The following is an 18,560-nucleotide window of genomic DNA, read 5'->3' on the forward strand; positions in this document are numbered from 1 at the left end:
GTTTACAACCTGCATGTCTTATCAGTTCACCTACCCCACACTGGAATTACAGGTGTGTGCAAGACTAGGCTTGGCTTTGTGTGTGTGCTGAGATCACACTTGCATAGCAAATGCTTTTAATTATTGAGCCATCTCTACAACCCTGGATATTGTATTTCTTGGAGGAGGGAATTTTCATTCTTTGATACTTGGTTGATTGTTGTGAGAGAAGGCTGTGAAGAAAAGCTCTCTTGCTCCCCTTTTTTATATGTCTTCTCTCCCATCCACTTTTACACTCTGATATGACACAGTCAGGGCATCTTACCCAGTTGGTGCCTTGCTGTTTGAACTTCTAGTTAGCAGAATCATTTGCCAGATGAACCTCTTTGCTTTTTAAGGTAGTAAGCCCCGTTATTTTGTTATAGCAGCATGAATGAGACTCACAGACTCTCCTTGTCTTCTCATTCTGCTCATCATGCTGTGCCAGGCCACTCTGTTGGTTGTTTACCAGTGACCCAGGTCCACCATACCTGTACTGTGTCCTCTCAAAGGAATGCCCCATATTCAGTACCTCCCTCCAGTTCATCAGTCTCCTTGTAACCATCCCTTTCTTCCCTGTCAATGAACGTTGATGCTTCCCTGCAGATGTCCTTTTCTTGAAGTCTTGTTTCTCATCTGTAGTATCCCGAAGGATCAGGTGTTTGAGATGTGCATTTTTCCAGCTGTTTTTCCTCTTTCCATTTTTTTTGAGGTTCATTATATCTAGCAGTATTCTTTGCCCAGTGGCTGTTGTTTACCCTTTCTGAGTTAATCAGGTCCTTGAAGACTTGTGTGTATGCTTCACCTCTTCTAGTCTTCCTTATTTCTTTCTTTCTATGCATGCACCTTAGATAACCTTCCAAATCCCACAGCTGGCTTTTGGTAGACAACCTTTGTAGGAACTGATGCAGGGTCTGGAACACTTTAAAATTTTTGTATCATCCTTACACAAAGACTGGCTAACCTCTGTGGCATTGCAATTTTAGATTGTCTGCCAATCTAAAATTAATTAATGAGCACCCTCCTTAATTCTTGACATAGCCTCTGGGTGAGCTCTGCATCCTATAAGCACCCAGTTTGCCTATATACCCTCATTCCTTTGTGACCACCCTTTCCCACCATAGTACCCTGAGTCTCCGTCTAGGTGCATAACTATCTTCCTCCTTTGCAGTTGCTTTAATCGTTATTAGAACTCAGTCGACTTTCCTCAGGACTCAAGTCAGAGCGTAGAGTTCATAGTCCATCATTCAGCAATTGAGTTGGCAGTGCCCTATCTCTCTTGTCCTTTGGTCTTAGTAGACCTCTTTGGTGAATTAGGTGAGTAGCCAGAAGGAGACAATAGCAAGAAGGTGTGGTCCAGAAGGATAAGGTGGATCTCAGAGAAATGGCACAATTTCTAGTTTCTATTTCCTCCTGGAATATTTGTGGTAGAACACATAGTAGGGCAACTTAATACTCCTGTGAATTTGTGTCTGCCGGCCTGGTCTGTACCCCTAACTGCTTCTCTGGATATCTCATTCTTACTCTTAAAAAAAATTCTGTTTGTGTATATGTCTGTGCACATGCATGCATATACACATATACTGGTGCATATATGTGCATGTGGACATCAGAGTTTGATATCAAGTGTCTTCAGCAATTGTACTCCACCTTTTTTTTTTTTTTTTTTTTTAAGGAAGAGTTTCTCACTGAGTTCAAAACTCACAGATTGAGCTAGATTCTCTGGCCAGTGAGCTCCAGGGGTCTATTTACCTTAACCTTCTCTCAAAACTGGGGTTGCAGTTACATAGTTTCTGGCTTTTTACATGAATGTTGGGGAATCTAAACTCAGGTCATCTACTTTGCACGCAGAGGAATTGCTTTGTTTCCTAGGGATAATCCTACTGGGATTATAGGTACTCATGGTAGGCTTTTATATGTCCTGGGTCCTTGGGTTAAAATTCAGGTCCTCATGATTGTTCATCAGAGCACTTTACCTGCTAAGCCATTGCCTAGCTTGTTTGTTTTTAAAGATTTATTTATATGTAAGTACACTGTAGCTGTCTTCAGACACATCAGAAGAGGGCATCTGATCTCATTATAGATGGTTGTGAGCCACCATGTTGCTGGGATTTGAACTCAGGACCTCTGGAAGAGCAGTCAGTGCTCTTAACCACTGAGCCAGCTCTCCAGTCCCTGGTTAGTTTGTTTTTAACATAAGGTTTTATTGTGTAGCCTAGACAGGCCTTGAACTCCTGTCCTCATGTCTCTCATTCTGTGAGCATCTGGGACTACATTTCATACTTTATCTACTTCCAAACTTGACTTCTGTTTCTGTCCAGTAAACTGCTTGACAGAGGGCACAGAAGCCTTCAATTGGAGCCACATTCATGTTCCTCTAAGAGCCTTATCAATTTTTTCCTGTAGGATGTTTGTCTTTTGTCCTGTAGAACGCACTTACAGCTAAAGAAGATGAGTTTGACAGTTGTAGTCTCTCAGTAAGAGGAGTATAAAATACTTCTTAGAATGTGTGCTTCATCTCTTTGTTTGTAGGAGGGTCCAGGAAGCAGATGTGCTGTGGACCAAATGCTAATAGCCGAGGCCAGGCAGCTCTGTTGGGGAGGCACATTCCGGGTGTTAGAGTGTTTGTCTGGAGAAGGATTGGAAGGGTACTAGAAACCCAGCCACTTGTCAGCTGGGAGACAGGGTGCTTGGTATCTTTGTGGGTGACACAATGCCTGTGCTACTTAGTGTTTGTCAGTTTGACACAAGCTCAGGTCATCTGGGAAGAGAGAACTTCAAATGAGAAAATGTCTCTGTGAGATTGGCTTGCAGACAAGTCTGTGGAGCATTTTCTGGATTAAAGATTGATATGGGAGGACCCTGGCCACTGTGGGCAGGTGACAGTACCACCCTGGGGCAGGTGGTCCTGGGTTGTATAAGAAAGCAGGCTGAGCGAGCCATGGGGAGCAAGCCAGTAAGCAGCGTTCCTCCAGGGCTTCCTGCCCTGGGTACCTTTCATGATAGACTGTGAATAGGACATGTAAGTCAAATAAATCTCTCTACCTAAGTTGTTTTAGTCATGGTGTTTTATCACACAGATAGAAAGCAAACCAAGACAGTGATCTTGTTTTAAATCTGTTTAGAATTCATCAGGGCATATAATCTGCATCACTTGTCATTCTTGCACAATGCTTTATCCTAGTGTTCTGCAAGATTGTTTATGTCCAGCACGAAAACAGCATGGCCTCACTGTGGGTTCCAAGCTAACTGCTCTCAGATGAAGGCCTAGTTCATGCTAACTAGCCAGGACCTAGAGGCTCAGCTTGCTTTCCGTGCACAGTGGAAGAGTGAATTTTTACAACATGCACAGAGGCTGCCAAACATGACTAGAAACATTGACAGAGGCAGGGCAGTATGTTAGGGGAACTTGACAGAGGTGGGCACTGGGCAGCAGGAGAGAATTCTGCAGAGGGATGATGGCAAGACCCACAGAAGATGGTGTCGTCCTCAGGGATGTAAGTGGTGGGCTGACATGGTCTGGCAGTGCTCCTCTACTAGCTGTTCAGGAGATGGGTAGTAGCAAAGGGTGCTTTCTCTCTCTGCCCCAACCCTGTTCTTCTCCCCCCTCACTCAGTCTGTTAATATACATCCTTATTCTGCTCAGGGTCACTTTATCCTGTCACTTGAAAATCTTCTAGATCCTATTAGCCACAGGTACAAATCTACATACAATGTGATGTTTGACCCACTGTGCCTTTTTATGATCTGACCACTCACCATTAGATATCCACTCAGATATCTCAGAATGGCCTCAGATGCTTTACTGCTAACCTATCCTGCTAAAGATTACTCTGACATGTTCTTCTTCTCCTGCTCCTACTCCATTGGTCATAGGTCACAGGTAAAACAGAGATATGAGTCTTCCACTTATATGGTCTGTTACCTAGATCCATTGTTCTTCCTCTCAAAGTATTTCTGGAATCTACTTCCTTCCACCTCAGCTCCTGGTTTCTCAGTGCAAGACAAGGTTAGGTATGATCAGAGTTAAGGCACTCCTCTCTGCCTCCTGGGCTTCCTTAGTCATTCTTTCTTCTAATCCATAAGTCATAGTGAAGCCAGAAGTTGTAAAAGGCTGTCTGAATTGTGCCTCTCCATGGCTTAATGGCTTCCTGTTGACAATGGCCTTACCCAGTTTTGTAGTGTCCTGTTTGTTCTGATACAGGTCCCCAACATCACTTCACCCTACCCTACTTGATCCTTCCTCTTAGCTCTCCTTCCTCAGAGTCATCAAACATGCTGGTCCCTTTCGTCAGTTTAGAATTGTGCTTTCGGTCACGCAGAATTCTTTAGTGAGTGTCTGCTTCGTTTATGGAAGTGGTATTCTTGACTACAGATATAGACAGATCAAATGAAGCTCTTAGAAACTAGACAGGAAGCAAGCCAGATGTGATCTCAAGGGGGAAAGATCAGAGAAGGTCTAACTGAGAAATACATCTACAGCAAACACTTGCAGAAGTTGAGGGAGTGTGCCCTGGAGCCATCTGAGAAAACAGTATCCCAGGCAGAAAGTAGAGTGGAAATGTTCCCAAGCCTGCTGAACTTGTTTTATAGTGATTGAGAGGGAGAAGAGCCTGTATATAGTAGGTTCTTGGACTAGGAGAAGGCTTTGCCTTACTCTGAGCCTGACCTGGTGAAGGCCTTGCCATTACCATGGATCTGAGGCATTAAGGTGCATGGCATGGCTGTGCCTATATCAACAGACACATTTACTCAGTACTTGATCTGTTCCCCATACCCACAACCCCTCTGTTAATTGTCTAGCACCCAAGTGTTTTCCTTGTGGTCAGCAGCTCTTACATAATTCAAAAACTCAATTGTTTAATGTTTGTTGTATCTTCCAAGAGAATGATTCAACACAGAGTAGGGATGTATGTCGCAGACACAAAGTGAGCATTTGTCAAATGAGAACTGAATCCAAGTGGTGTTAAGGATTATATTTCCTGATACATGAAGTCCGGGTTTACTGGTGTGAGCGGTCAGTGCGTTACAGAAACCAGACCTGGACCAAGACTGACATTCCTTTGGGCTATTATAGAACGTAATGATTTCTCAACACGAGTGACACAGGAGCAGGCCATATGGTCACCTCAAGGCAAAGTTAGATTTGCTCTGAGGGCTTTCTGGTGTATTGATTACATCTTCAGACCTGTGCACCAGAGAGCAAGGTGGAGATTTTGATCTAAAATATTTTCCAACCTGGTACTACTTTCCATTTCAAGAGAAAATACACTATTGTAGAAGTAGACCATTCTAGTGAAGATAAATAAGCTTCTAAACTTGCCTATAAATGAAGAAAATTACGCCATGTTCCTGCCTACCTACGCACCACTTTCTTTCCTTCCCTCCCCTTTCTCCTTCCTTCCTGTTTCCGATTTGTTTATTTCTCTGTCTCCCAGGTGGCTTCAAGTTTATTACCTTCCTGCTTCTCTGGGAACTCATGCACATCTCTCCAGGCCTTCTTTTGCACCTCGACTGACCTACTTCCTTTTTAAAAAAAAATTACATTTATTTGTTTGTTTGTTTGTATACATGCATTCATGCATTGTTACAGTTGAATACCTAGGATGATCTGTGGAATCAGTTCCCTTTCTGCTTGGGGATTGAACTCAAGATGTAAACACTTGTCAGTGAGCACCTTTAGCTGTTGAGCTATTTCATTGATTCCAAAGCGTAATTCTTTCTTTCCTTTTTTAAAAGAAAAAAGAAAAATATTTCTTCTTTAAGTTTTAAATTTTTTAATGACTTATTTATTTTTATTTTACATGCATTGGTGTTTTGTCTGCATGTGTATCTGTATGCGGATCCCCTTGACCTGGACCTGGAATTATAGACAGTTGTGAGCTGCCATGTGGGTACTAGGAATTGAAACCAGGTCCTCTTGAAGCCAGTGCTCTTAACCACTCAGCCATCTCTCCAGCTCCAAAAGTTTAATAGGACAGTGGTGAGCATTCCCTCCCTTAAAGTGGACACTTTGTCCCTGTGGCTTCACAGCCATCTGCCTCATTCTCTTCAGAGGCTATGGAGACTCTACTGTACGTTTTCTTTTACCTATATTAAAGCTGTTCTAGTGTTGCTATTAAAGTCATATTATGTAGCTGGGAGATGGCTTGTTTGTAGGCTTTGTTTCTGTGTTTTGCAATAAGGTTACATTATAAAGTTATAAGGGTTCAGGCTGACTCTACCCCTCTGTACTTACGGTGCCGATGATGTAAGCACACTTTGAGCTATGAACTCAACCTTACATGTGCTGTAGTGCAGCAGTGCTGTGTACACCTCGTTTTGCAGCTGAAGTTGCTTTTGTTCATTTTGATGACTGAAATCATTGACTTCCATAGGAAGAACAACAATATCAACCAACCAGACCCCCAGAGCTCCCAGGGACTAAACCACCAACCAAAGAGTACATATGGAGGGACCGATGGCTCCAGCTGCATATGTAGCAGAGGATAGCATTGTCTGGCATCAAAGGGAGGGGAGGCCCTTGGTCCTGTGAAGGCTCAATGCCCCAGTGTAGGGGAATGCTAGGGCCGTGGGGTGGGAGTGGCCTGGGTGTGTGAGTGGGGGAGCACCCTTGTGGAGGCAAGGGAGGTGGGATGGGGGTTCTTGGAGAAGAAACTGGGAAGGAAGATAACGTTTGAAATGTAAATAAATAAAATAACCAATAAAAATTTTAAAAAAAGAAAAAGAAAAAAAAGTTACATAATTGTCTTTTATTCTTGGTCCCATCCCTTGTTTCTTAGGATGAGGGAAGTTTATAGAATTCTCCTAGTTCCTTTGATTGGCTGTGCTTTGGGAAAGAAAAGTGAAAGCAGACACTGACAGAAGATGTTTGCCTTGGGCCCCCTTTCATCTAGGGACAGTCTCCTCTGGGGGAAGCCTACTGAATAGACTTCTTTGTTTTTGTTGTTTGAAACAGGGTCTTTCCAGGTAGCCATATTGTCCTGGAGCTTTCTATATAGACCATGCTGACCTCAAACTCACAGAAATCCATCTGCTTCAGCCTCCCGAATGCTGGATTTAAGGCCCGGGCCACCATTAGAGAGATAAGAGCTATATCCCCAGCTCTAGATTTGGCTGGTTTTGTACATTCTTTAGTGAATCATATTGTACATACTCTTTATTTTTTTTTCTGCTTTGACATAGGGTTTCACCGTTTAGCCCTGGCTTTCTGGAACTTACTCTATAGATCAGGCTGACCTTGAACTTGAGAGTCCTGGGCTTAAAGGTTTGTTCCAGCATTTTTTTATATCCAGTATGTTGTCTGAGGTTTATTCATGTACATATCAACAAAGATATACAGACCCAGATAATAAAGTAGATTTTAATCAGTAAAGCTCCTGCAGTTCGTTCCAACTCAGCCCATTGTAAACTGAACTGAACTTCTTGTTCAATAGAAATGACAGGCTGCGTGTTTCAAGGAAGAATGAAAAAATGGAAGTGTCCTGGTGCTCAATGGGGTTAGGGTGTTGAAAACCCACAAACCCTTTGAAGGCAAGATTGGCTCATATAAAATCTCCTGGGTAATGCTAACTGGTGTTTGTGAAGTTAGGCTCTTGCCCTCCCCTAGCAGCTGGGAGGCAGACAGGGCCCTGTTCAGGCGTTGACTGGAACAAACAGTAACTTCTTTTAGCTGCCTCAGATAACGTAAGGTAGGTTACGGTTATCCTGCAGATGGGTGAGGTGTAGTCAGCAAGCAGGCTCAGGAGCTTGGCTGGATGTTTGGTCAGAAGCTGTCCAGTCCTGTATCTGTGGTCTGATTTGTTCATTTACCCGTTCTCGGTCCTGTACTGGCCATTGGAAATAGGCTTTGGTCAGCATCGCTTTTTTCTCTTTTATTTTTCTCGGGTTCTTTTTTGTAGTTGCCGAGTGGTAGCAATGCAATATTCTGAAAATATCTCTTACGTTCTAAGAGACTGAAACTTTTGCTAGACCTCACAGTCAGAGTTAATAATACACTTTGAGGTCACTTAAGACTGATAGCCTACTGTGTACTCAGACTGCTTGCCTAACCTGCCTTTAGGAGAACAATGTAACAATCAGCCTTACTTGCCATAGATTCCCATGAAGTCAGCTGCAGTTTTCAGTTATGTACCCTTCCGTTCCTCCTACTCAGGTAGTGCACGTGAGTCATTAGCTGAGAGCAGCAGACACAGGTTGAAAGCAGTTCCCCAAGATCTGCAGAAAGGTTGAAAGCGCCATTTATGGTTGATAACAATGTTTGTTATCTGGTCAGGTGGGATCAGTTGGAGCCAGTGACTTAACTTCTTGTAACACTTTGTTAAAGATTTCTGTCAAGTATCCCATTCCTTCCTCATGTGATGCTTTCTGTGCTGTTTGTGGGGGACAGACACATAGACACAAATACACACACACACAAAGACACAGGTAACATGTAGAACACACAGATACAAGGTCAGATTTACAAGACAGCTTTCAGGGCACAGGACAGAAGACACAGGGAACACAAGTAGGGAATTCAAACCTGGACTCCATTAATTACTGCCAGGGGAAGTGCTTTTATTTCTCTTCTTCATGCCACGCTATTGCATTATTGCTGACTCAGTTAATCATCGATTCAATACAGTGGTCAAACTCAGTCACAGGTGGGCTCATCTTCAACCAGCACACTGGTTTCCCTCCTGGTGTGTGTGTTTGAAAGTCCTTCCAGTGATGCACCAGAACTCCAGTCTCTCTAGACCTCTGTCACATGTGGCATTGCCAGAGTATGCAAAATGCCATCTTATTATGGTTTTTTTTTTCAATTTGCCAAGCTGTGACTGTTTATTAACTGACCGGATTATAAAAATACCACGGGCAGTACCTTAGTTCATCCGTCTAATATCCTCAATGGCACCTTTGTTACGCTCAACAAGTCTTCAATTAACGTGCTGAGGACTGTGGAACCGTACATTGCATGGGGGTACCCCAACCTGAAGTCAGTAAATGAGCTCATCTACAAGCAAGGCTATGGCAAAATCAATAAAAAGCGCATTGCAGGGGTTGGGGATTTAGCTCAGTGGTAGAGCGCTTGCCTAGTAGCGCAAGGCCCTGGGTTCGGTTCTCAGCTCCGAAAAAAAGAAAAAAAAATAAAAAGCGGATTGCCTTGACAGATAATTCCTTGATTTCTCGATCTCTCGGTAAAGTTGACATTATCTGCATAGAGGATCTAATTCATAAGATCTATACAGTTGGGAAACGCTTCAAGGAAGCAAATAACTTTCTATGGCCCTTCAAACTATCTTCCCCAGGAGGTGGAATAAAGAAAAAGACAACTCACTTTGTAGAAGGTAGAGATGCTGGCAACAGGGAAGGCCAGATAAACAGATATTAGACGGATGAACTAAGGTACTGCCCGTGGAGCTGCAACACCTCGAGCACCTTTGGGCTTGCTCCATTGATTCCGTTGACAAAGGTCAATTTTGGTTCTGCGGGCGCATAGACATTCCCAGCTCTCCTTGCTGTCCTAGCCATGCGAATCTCAGTCCGGTACATCTGTCTGCACTCCTTGTGATAGTGCTTTGCCTTCTCATCGATGAGCTTCCTCCTTGCCTTTCACAGAGCTTCAGGGCAAACTTCTTCCTCAGGTACCTCACCTTCAACTCTGCGAAATTCCTTCGCTTTTTCTTAAGGGTTTCTGGCTCAGTGGGAACCTTTTTCTTCTTAAGGGTTCCTGGTGCGCCGGCAACCTTCTTTTCTCTGGTACAGCCTCCATGGTTCCAGCTGGAAAAAGAGGACTCATTATGGTTTTAAATTACACTTCGCTGGTGACTAATGGCAATCAAAAGCGTTTTCATGCATTCCTTGCTGTTTCTACGTCCTCTTTATCTAGTGTGTTAAAATCTTTTGCCTGTCTTTATTTATACTGCCCATTTGTTGGTGGTCATTATATATTCTAGGTGAATCTTTTGTCAGGCAAACATGGTCTACATGCACAGGGAAATAAAATACTGAAATATCATTCGTGATAGGACAAAAGATAAACTATACATGATAGGAATAAATCTAATAAGAGATATAAAACTTCTCCACACAGAAACCTGCTTTGCTTAGCGAGATTAAAGATTTAAATGGAGATGGACTTTCTCACATTGGAGGTAGGGTATTCCTAAGATATCTGAGCCAAGTACCGGGCTGTGCAAACCTGTAATCACAGCATGTCTGAAGTGGAAGCAGGGAAATCAAGAGTTTAAAAGGCCATATTTAGCTATATAGTGAGTTTAGGGCTAGCCCGGGACCCTGCCTCAGAAACAGAGTAAAACAAAAATAGATTTCTGTTCAGGTTGATATATAGAGTCATTGTGCTCTAGCCTAAATCCAGTCCATCTTTTCTTTTAATGAAGAAATAACAAGCTCATTCTAAAATACATATGGAAATATAAAGGATCTGGAAAAAAAGAACCAGTGTTTTGAAAAGATCAAAATTGGAAAACTTGCAGTGCTTGGTGTTTTACACTAACATTAGTTATAAAGCTTACTGTAGAAGTGTAATGAACAGTGGCATAGAGGGAAATGAGTCCTTTGTACATCAGTTGGGCAGGCAGCAGAGAGAGATGACCACTGGTGCTTAGCTCACTTCTTTATTCAACTTAAAACTCCAGGCACAGAATTGTGCTGCCCGTGTATCAGTTAACCCAGTCTAGAAACTCCTTTACAGATGGGCCCAGAGATTTGCTTCAATGTTGATTTTATCAAATTGGCAATGGAGATAGACCATCATGGTGTCTTAGCATTTTATGAAGTATTGGCTCATGGTTTGCTAAGCTGGAGACATGGTACCAAGGGATCGTCTGGTTGAAGTCTTGCTGTTGCACCCTGCTGTGAATGTTGGTACCATTTCTCAGTGTTCAGTGACTGCTTTCAACAGTGCATGGACTCCTTTTCCATTGCTGTGACCAGATTGCCTAGTGTAGATAACTTAAGGGAGGAAAGATCTCTTTCCGCTCCCAGTGTTAGGAGGGTACAGTCAGTCCATTATTTCTTTGCTCCAGAGGCTTGAGCAGGAACATCATGGTGGCAGGAGCGTGTGGTAGAGGCAAAATGTTCTGTCCATGGCAGACCAGGAAGCAGAGAGGAGAACACAGGTACTCACTTAGCTTTTCCTTTTCCTCCTTTAATTCCATCCTTGGTCTCCCAAGGTGTGTAGTTTCTTGCATGCTTCAATAAGTCAGGTGGGCAAGTGCACTCAGACCTCAGTAAATGGTAGTTAGGGGCAGCCTATGACCCGAAAGGGGCTGCTTCTGCTTCCCCTTCATAAAGGAAGAAGAAACACTCAGGCCATGGACAGTAAAAGTCAAACTGAAAAACGAGAAAGAGCAGCAATAAAATTATAGTTGGAGGCAGTCAGAGGCCTTGGAGATCACCAGCAGAATGCAGTTCACATCCAGGATGGAAGCTTGGTACTAAGAACAGTCTTTGCAGTCAACACACACACACACACACACACACACACACACACACACACCACACACACACACACACACACACAGAGAGAGAGAGAGAGAGAGAGAGAGAGAGAGAGCGCACAAAAGCGAGTGAGCACACAGTAGAACCAGCAAGCCGAGTTGGTGCTTAGCATCATGGGTAGTGTGGAGTCGACTGCTGCTAATAGCATTTCAAGCGATTGGTAAATAGTGGGGTATCTTTGGTACCTGTGGGTTAGTTCCTAACAAAGTTGGGACATCCTGCACATGGACTTGTCATGTTCCATGTTCTTATGGAAAACTCTGTGGCCGTTCTTGGCTGTTAGGATAAAGTGGGATTGTAGGCTCACCAAGTATGCACCGCCTGGAGGCAATGCTTGAGTGCCTGCTTCCTCATCCTCCAAATCCAAGCTCTACTCAGAAATAGTTTTGGTGCCAGTTTAAAGGAGAAATGGTGCTTTATTTAAGCTTCTCCTTTGCCTTTGATCATTGTTGTAAGGCTGAGTTTTTATGTTTATTAATTAGTTATATTTCTTTTATGAGTTGCCCCCATATGCTTTTTCATCCATTTTTACCTCTAGGAATTTCTTCCTAATTTTTGAGAGTTCTTTATTTTGTGACAGTATAAGTGCTTTGTAATGGGCTTCTCCTGGTTGTTTCTTCTCCTCTTTTGTTTCTCCTGGTTGAGCCCTTGCTTTTTAGGTTTATCTGATAGTCAGGCTTCGTAGGTCTTTGCATTGTATTCCTTTGGAGTCAGATACCGTTTGTCCTTTGTGTGTCAGTGGTTTCTGTCAGTAAGGGTTGCCTTCACCTGTGCAGATAGACACAGTAGGCATTTGTTGGCATGGCTGGGCAGTTGCCCAACCCCCCTACACACACACACACACACACACACACACACACACACACACACTCACTCACACACCTAGGGCTAGGGAACATAGACCTGAATTGCTGTTTGAAACTGTGTTTTGATGCCTCTGATCCAAGTCAGATGAAAGAACCCTTAGAGAGTAGAGTGGCACTTTTAAAAAGCTCCCTCCCGGGGTTGGGGATTTAGCTCAGTGGTAGAGCACTTGCCTAGGAAGCGCAAGACCCTGGGTTCGGTCCCCAGCTCCGAAAAAATAAAAAAAAAAAATAAAAATAAAAAAAAATAAAAAGCTCCCTCCCATCTTATGGGTTCTGGTCACTGCAGACCAGTTGGTACACCAGTTTACTTACTTAATCCCAGATGGCTGGCCCGTGAATCCCAGACTCTGATGCTTGTCTTCCTTCCTTCATGAAGTCTTCTTTTCCTTCCTCCTCTATGGTGTGTTGAAAACCCTTGAGCTGGCTGCTGTGTCTGGTCAATTGGTGAGGTCCTGAGTTTAGATTCCCAGGAGAACATTCCCTTCCCCTTCCCCATGCTAAGGATGGGAAAGAACTATGCTTCAGCTGAGATACACCTCTGCCACTAGATGGCACTACACGATTCCCATGAAAACTGTCAGAAACCCACAGCGAGGACTGGCAACACACATTTCAAGACTTCTTCATGCTTCTTATTTGTAATACACGGTGTTTTCTATTTTAAGCTCCTTTTTATATTTAAAAAATGAAGATTTCCATACTGTTCAAATTGAATTTGATAGTAACAAGTCACATATTGAAAATCACACTGTTAACTTTTTTATTTATCTATTTTGTGGTATTGGGACTGAATGTAGTACCTTAGATAAGAATGGTTCCACTGAGATGTTTTGTTTTGTTTTATGTTTTGCTTTCTGATACAGGATTTCCCTACATAGCCCTGGCTCACTCTATAGGTAGATCAGGTTGGCCTTGAACTCTCAGAGGTCCAACTGCCTCTGCCTCCCAAATTTTATTCTGGCATTAAAAGTGTGTGCCCCTGGGACTGGGTCTACCTCTAACTGTGGTCAGATTATAAGTGTGCTGTTTGCTTTGGGCTATGGAGACACATGTAGCAAGGCCTGGCAAATCAGTGAGTATTTTACATGTTGCATTAACTACTTTAGCCCATGTGCTTCCTCGTGGTATCCACACATACGCAAACATCAGTGAGAGACAAGCTTGTACAGAAAATGGCACCTGCGATAGCAGGGCAGAGTCAACCTGGTTACTCAGTGTGGTAGCACACATTGTAAGCTCAGCTGGGGCAGGACGAATTCAGTCTCAAAAGCAAAAACAAATGAAAAAGTCTTATTGGTAGATACAAAGAAAAGATGTAGTGTCTGCTGCTTCTAGGAGCTTTAAACTGTAGCTTGGAGATGAACCCCATGCACCCACTAAATCTTGACTTGGTTATTAAAGGTTTGAGGTGTGGAGACTCGGGGTAGCAGTCAGGAAACTTTCTGTTACAGTTAATAAACTCTTGGTGTGAGTGGCCCTAGTGTTTATGTAGTGAACAGATGCTCACAGGTGTCCTGGAGAGGAAGTTAGCAATGTGAAGAGGAGGTGAGGAGTGATTGAAGTGGGAGGTGTGCGGGCAGTGTCATGTGAGTGGACATGTTAGATGGGCCTTGCTAAAGGGCTGTTAGGCAGTCCATGCGCATATATTGGCCTTTTGAAGCTGTTGGTTTTCCTCTGGATCCTTATCTGGTTCTTGGGAACACAACAGTGGTCCCTAAGACTGGAAAATCCATGCTTGCTACACACCTTTTCAACTTTTCCAGGTTTGCGGTGAGCATTGGCTACTGGCATGATCCATACATCGAACATCTTGTGAGGCAGTCTAAAGAGAGGAAGGCCCCTGAAATTAACAGAGGTAAGTGGCTGTCTGCCCTCCCCACCATCTCAACCCCAGGGGCCCTGAAGGTTTACAGATGCATTCTTAGAGAGCCTTCCAGGGTATGCTCTTTACAAAGAAGAGGGAAGGTCTTAGTTCCCAGCATCCTCACCAGTATGGCATGCTATAAATTTTTTAATCTCAATTCAATGATGAAAATGATGTTACTGAAATTTTGTAGTCTAATTCCCCATTTATAAGGACCTGTGATGGCTGCAGATGCGGCTCATTCCAAGAGTGCTTGCTTAGCACAGACAGGTGCAGGGGCTCAGTCTCTAGCACTGAAAATGTGGGGACACGCACATGCAGGCACACGACCTCTGTATAAGCCAAGTGTGGTGGGGCATGCCTCTATTTCCAGTACTCTGAAGGGTCAGGCAGGACAGTTGTGATTTTTAAATCCATCTAGGCTACACAATAAGATTCTATCTCAAAAATCTAAAACACCAAACAGAACAAAATATCATGCATCTTTTGCTGTGAACTGTCTGCCTGTGTGAAGGTAAACTTTTGTGCCTTTTTATAGTGATTGGTAGCAACTGTTAGGCTTTTAAGTAATTTCATCAAGGCAGAAACATGGCTTACTTTTTGCCCCAGTGAAAACTGACCATGTTATCTTTTTTTTTTGGAGCTGGGGACCGAACCCAGGGCCTTGCACTTGCTAGGCAAGCGCTCTACCACTGAGCTAAATCCCTAACCCTTGACCATGTTATCTTAATTCATTTGTGGGTAATGTAGGGGGGATCTTGGCCCCTAAAAGTGGGTCAATGCAGAGAGATTTGAATACCAAGGATCCTGAGGTAAGGCCATGCTAGTTTACTTGGCAGGCTTCCCTGTAGTCTTGAGGCAGATCTCCTGAGTGTTTCTGAGCCAGGAACCCTTGCAGCACCTGATTCTCTGATGGCTTTGAGGGATAATGTGTGCTGTCCCTGAGTGACTGACAGCTTGATTCTCTGAAACTCTCTTCAAGGATATTTTGCTCGTGTTCATGGTGTCAGTCAGCTTATTAAAGCTTTTCTCCGGAAGACAGAATGCCGTTGTCAAATTCTCAACCTTGGGGCTGGGATGGATACCACCTTCTGGAAATTAAAGGTAATTAAAGGTTCTCCTACTACAGTTTCTCCAGCTTAATTTTTTGATGAGGATTACCTAATTTAAAATGTTTAAAATATATTTAACGAGGGGGCTGTCTCCGCTGGTAAAGCACAGAAACCTGAGTTCTGCCTCGAGGGTCCATAGAAAAAAACTGGGCATAGTAGTTTGCTCTTGCAATCCCAGCACTAGTGAGCTGGGGTCAGAGATAGGGTGATCCCTGGAAGTTCTTGGGCCAGTTAGCCTGTACTACTTGTGGGATTTCCAAGCCAATGAGATAACCTGTTTCAAAAAAGTAGAACGTACCTGAAAGGAATGACCCTTGAGGAAGTCCTTTGACTCCACATGTGTGTGCATACTAACAGGGATCATGCACGCACACACACACACACACACACACACACACACACACACACACACACACGTACATATATACACATGCATATAAATAAAAAAAGAAATTCAGTGGCAGACTCTCTCATCCAGGTCCACCTGCCTAGATGCCACAGTAACCTCTGCAGTAACGTTCAACCCTCTGTGTTGTCCAGGAAGTTAGATTGTTTTTTCAAATTACATTGTACTTATACTAAAAGTTCACATGTGTTCTTCTATATGTGTTGATATACATTGGGAGGGAAAGAATTTCTACTAGAATCACTGAGAACAAATGTATGAATTATAAATTTTGATCGTAACTAAGATCAGTTGACCACGAGGTTACCATTGTTCAGGGTAAGATTCAGAGATTTGAGATATGAACAGGATGTGACATAAAGCCTGTAGTAGTTGTTCTGATCGGCTCTCTGGCCACCCTGTTAGGAGTAGAGAGGCAGGTCTGGTCATGGTCACAAGGGGAAATGTGATTCTGCTGGTGTTCTGCTTGGTGTTTACTGTTATATAGCCTCTATGTTACATGTTCTTTTTGTAGTTTGTGCAGATTTCTTGACTTCACTGTGAGGTCAGTCATGTGCAGTAATGGGCATGTCCGTTTCCCCAGATGGTTTGTAAGTGTAGAATAAGATAGATAAGAATGTATGTACACAGTCTGACCTGCTTGGATCTTTGGATCCAACAACCAGTGGCTTTAGAGTTTGACACACATGCAGTGAACCCAAGCCCTCGTTTACTCACAGTGTAGAAGGAGTGCCTTTTGAGAGACATCTTTTCAGGAGGACTGTTTTGCCTTTGTGGCAGTGCCTCAGGGTTGGTATAAAGGATTTGAGTGAATGTTCTGTGGAAGGGATATGCTGTTGAGACAGCCTTCCACTGGGCCAAGATCCCTTTATCACATGGGTTGCTTTCTTTCCCTTCATGTAGATAACTTGATAACTATTAAATCTGGGATTTTTATTTATGAACAAAGTTTACCTCTTCTAAGAAAAAAAATTTCCCATCATGTTGTAAGAAAACAGCAGAAAGTTTGGAAGTCTTTTGTGGAAATTTCATATTTTTACTGATAATCATGATTTTGTAATCATGACAATTAATCATTGTTGTTCAGGATATTGTAAATATTTTCTGTGTTTTTAATTTTTTTTTTTGCATCTGGGTGTTTTGCTTTAATGTCTGTTTGTGTACATGTTTGTGTATGCCTGGTGTCCACAGAAGCCAGAAGAGGGTGTCAGATCCTCTAGAACTGGAGTTACAGATGGTTGTGAGCTGTCCTGTGGGTCCTGGGAGTTAAATCCATGGTCCTCTGGAAGATCAGCCAGTGCTCTTAACTTCTGAGCTGTCTCTCCAGCTCCCTGTTTGCTCCTTCAGAGAAGGAGTTGCCAACTATAAGCTATAGGCTAAATCTGGCCCCCCACCTGTTTTTGTAAAGAAAGCTTTATTGGAACACAGTCACTTCCATTTGTTATATTTTGTCCATCTTTAGCAACTGTGTGACTAGGATGACAACAGAGTTAACGAGTTATAACACAGACCATACAGACTGCAAAGGTTAAACTGTTTTCTGGTTCTTCATTAAAAATAAAACAAAACAAAACTATGACTCTGTACTTTAGAGATGTATGCCTTTCCATAAGTGAATAGGGAGATCTTTCATGCTCTTACTATGTCCTGCTCCTTCTGTGTGATCTCAGGGATGCAAGACCCTTTGTATAGCTGGGGTTTCCTAGAGACAGGAAAGCTGGGACAGTCACAGAAAGAATAAGGGTTGAAAGGTGAAGCCCTTTGAAGTACCTCAGCTTCTTGATGTCTCTTGAGTCCTGTAGCAGGAAGCAGTGTTGACCTTGGCAGTCTGTGAAATGGTCAGCCATGGTGGCTTCCCTCTGATTCCAGGCTGCCCCTGTACAAGCCTGACAAGCTCGGGAGGTGGGGTTGTGGCTTGTGTAGCAGCTCATTTGCTGGGAGCTCTTTAGGTTTGTGGTGCTGATGGCCCAGAGAACCAGAACATCAGTGAGTGAAGCATGACATGCCAGTTATTTTCCCCTCTACTAGGAAGGAAGCTAGGCGACTCAGGAGAGGAAGTGCCCTTGAAAGAAGACACTGTCCTATGGGAGAGGACAGACAGTGTTGACCATGTGTGTTTGCTCCCATTGTTGTCTGTTGAGTAAAGTGTTCTTGTTTTGTTTTCACGGCACTAAGGATGGAACCCAGGGCTTGCATGTTAGGCAAGTAAGTGTTCGACCACTGAGCTGCACCTCTGACTCCAGGTATAGTTCTTACATCCCAAGCAGGTTTTATACCGGGTATAGTCTTGATAGGATTTCTTATTGAAGTGCTTCCATGTCCCCTAACATACATTCTTCATCCTTCAGGTGTCTTTGTGCTGCTTCTATACAGCTCAGCTTTGCAGAGCACAAACCATTAAGTGTGGAAAGCTAAGGTTTCTGAGCCGAGGGTGTCAGGATACTGGCCTTTCTCCCTCCCTTGTAAAACAAGCCCAGGCTGTGCCTTAGAATCTGAAAGAGGAGCTGTCTCCATGTTGGTAGACTTAAGGGATTACTTTCTGTGAGCATGCAGTTGTGGTGGCTCTGTCCCCACCAGGTTGTCTTTACTGTGTTTGGTCCCTCAGACTTGTTTACACCTTCATACCTGGTCTTTATATCTTATAACTACTGTCCCCATGATTGGCTCTCAGGTTTGCAGTTGCTCAAGGCAGGAAGAAGGGATTCCCTGTCCTGGATTCTCCTTTCCCTTACTGCATCTGGCACCCGATTCAGGATATCTGGTCTCTTGCACTTCCTTTAAAGTATGCA

General features: G+C 43.4%; 1 protein-coding gene across 2 annotated transcripts in view; it reads left to right on the top strand.

Annotated features, from left to right (window-relative positions):
• Positions 1-18,560, top strand: part of Lcmt1 (leucine carboxyl methyltransferase 1) — a 56,023-nt gene that overhangs the window by 3,905 nt on the left and 33,558 nt on the right. For both annotated transcript variants that reach the window (XM_006230191.5, NM_199405.3), the window contains exons 2-3: positions 14,153-14,244; positions 15,236-15,357. In XM_006230191.5, the coding sequence (XP_006230253.1) occupies positions 14,153-14,244; positions 15,236-15,357 (214 nt within the window). The remainder of the gene's footprint in view (positions 1-14,152; positions 14,245-15,235; positions 15,358-18,560) is intronic.

Source organism: Rattus norvegicus, chromosome 1 (genome assembly GCF_036323735.1).
Source record: "Rattus norvegicus strain BN/NHsdMcwi chromosome 1, GRCr8, whole genome shotgun sequence".
NCBI lineage: Eukaryota > Metazoa > Chordata > Mammalia > Rodentia > Muridae > Rattus > Rattus norvegicus.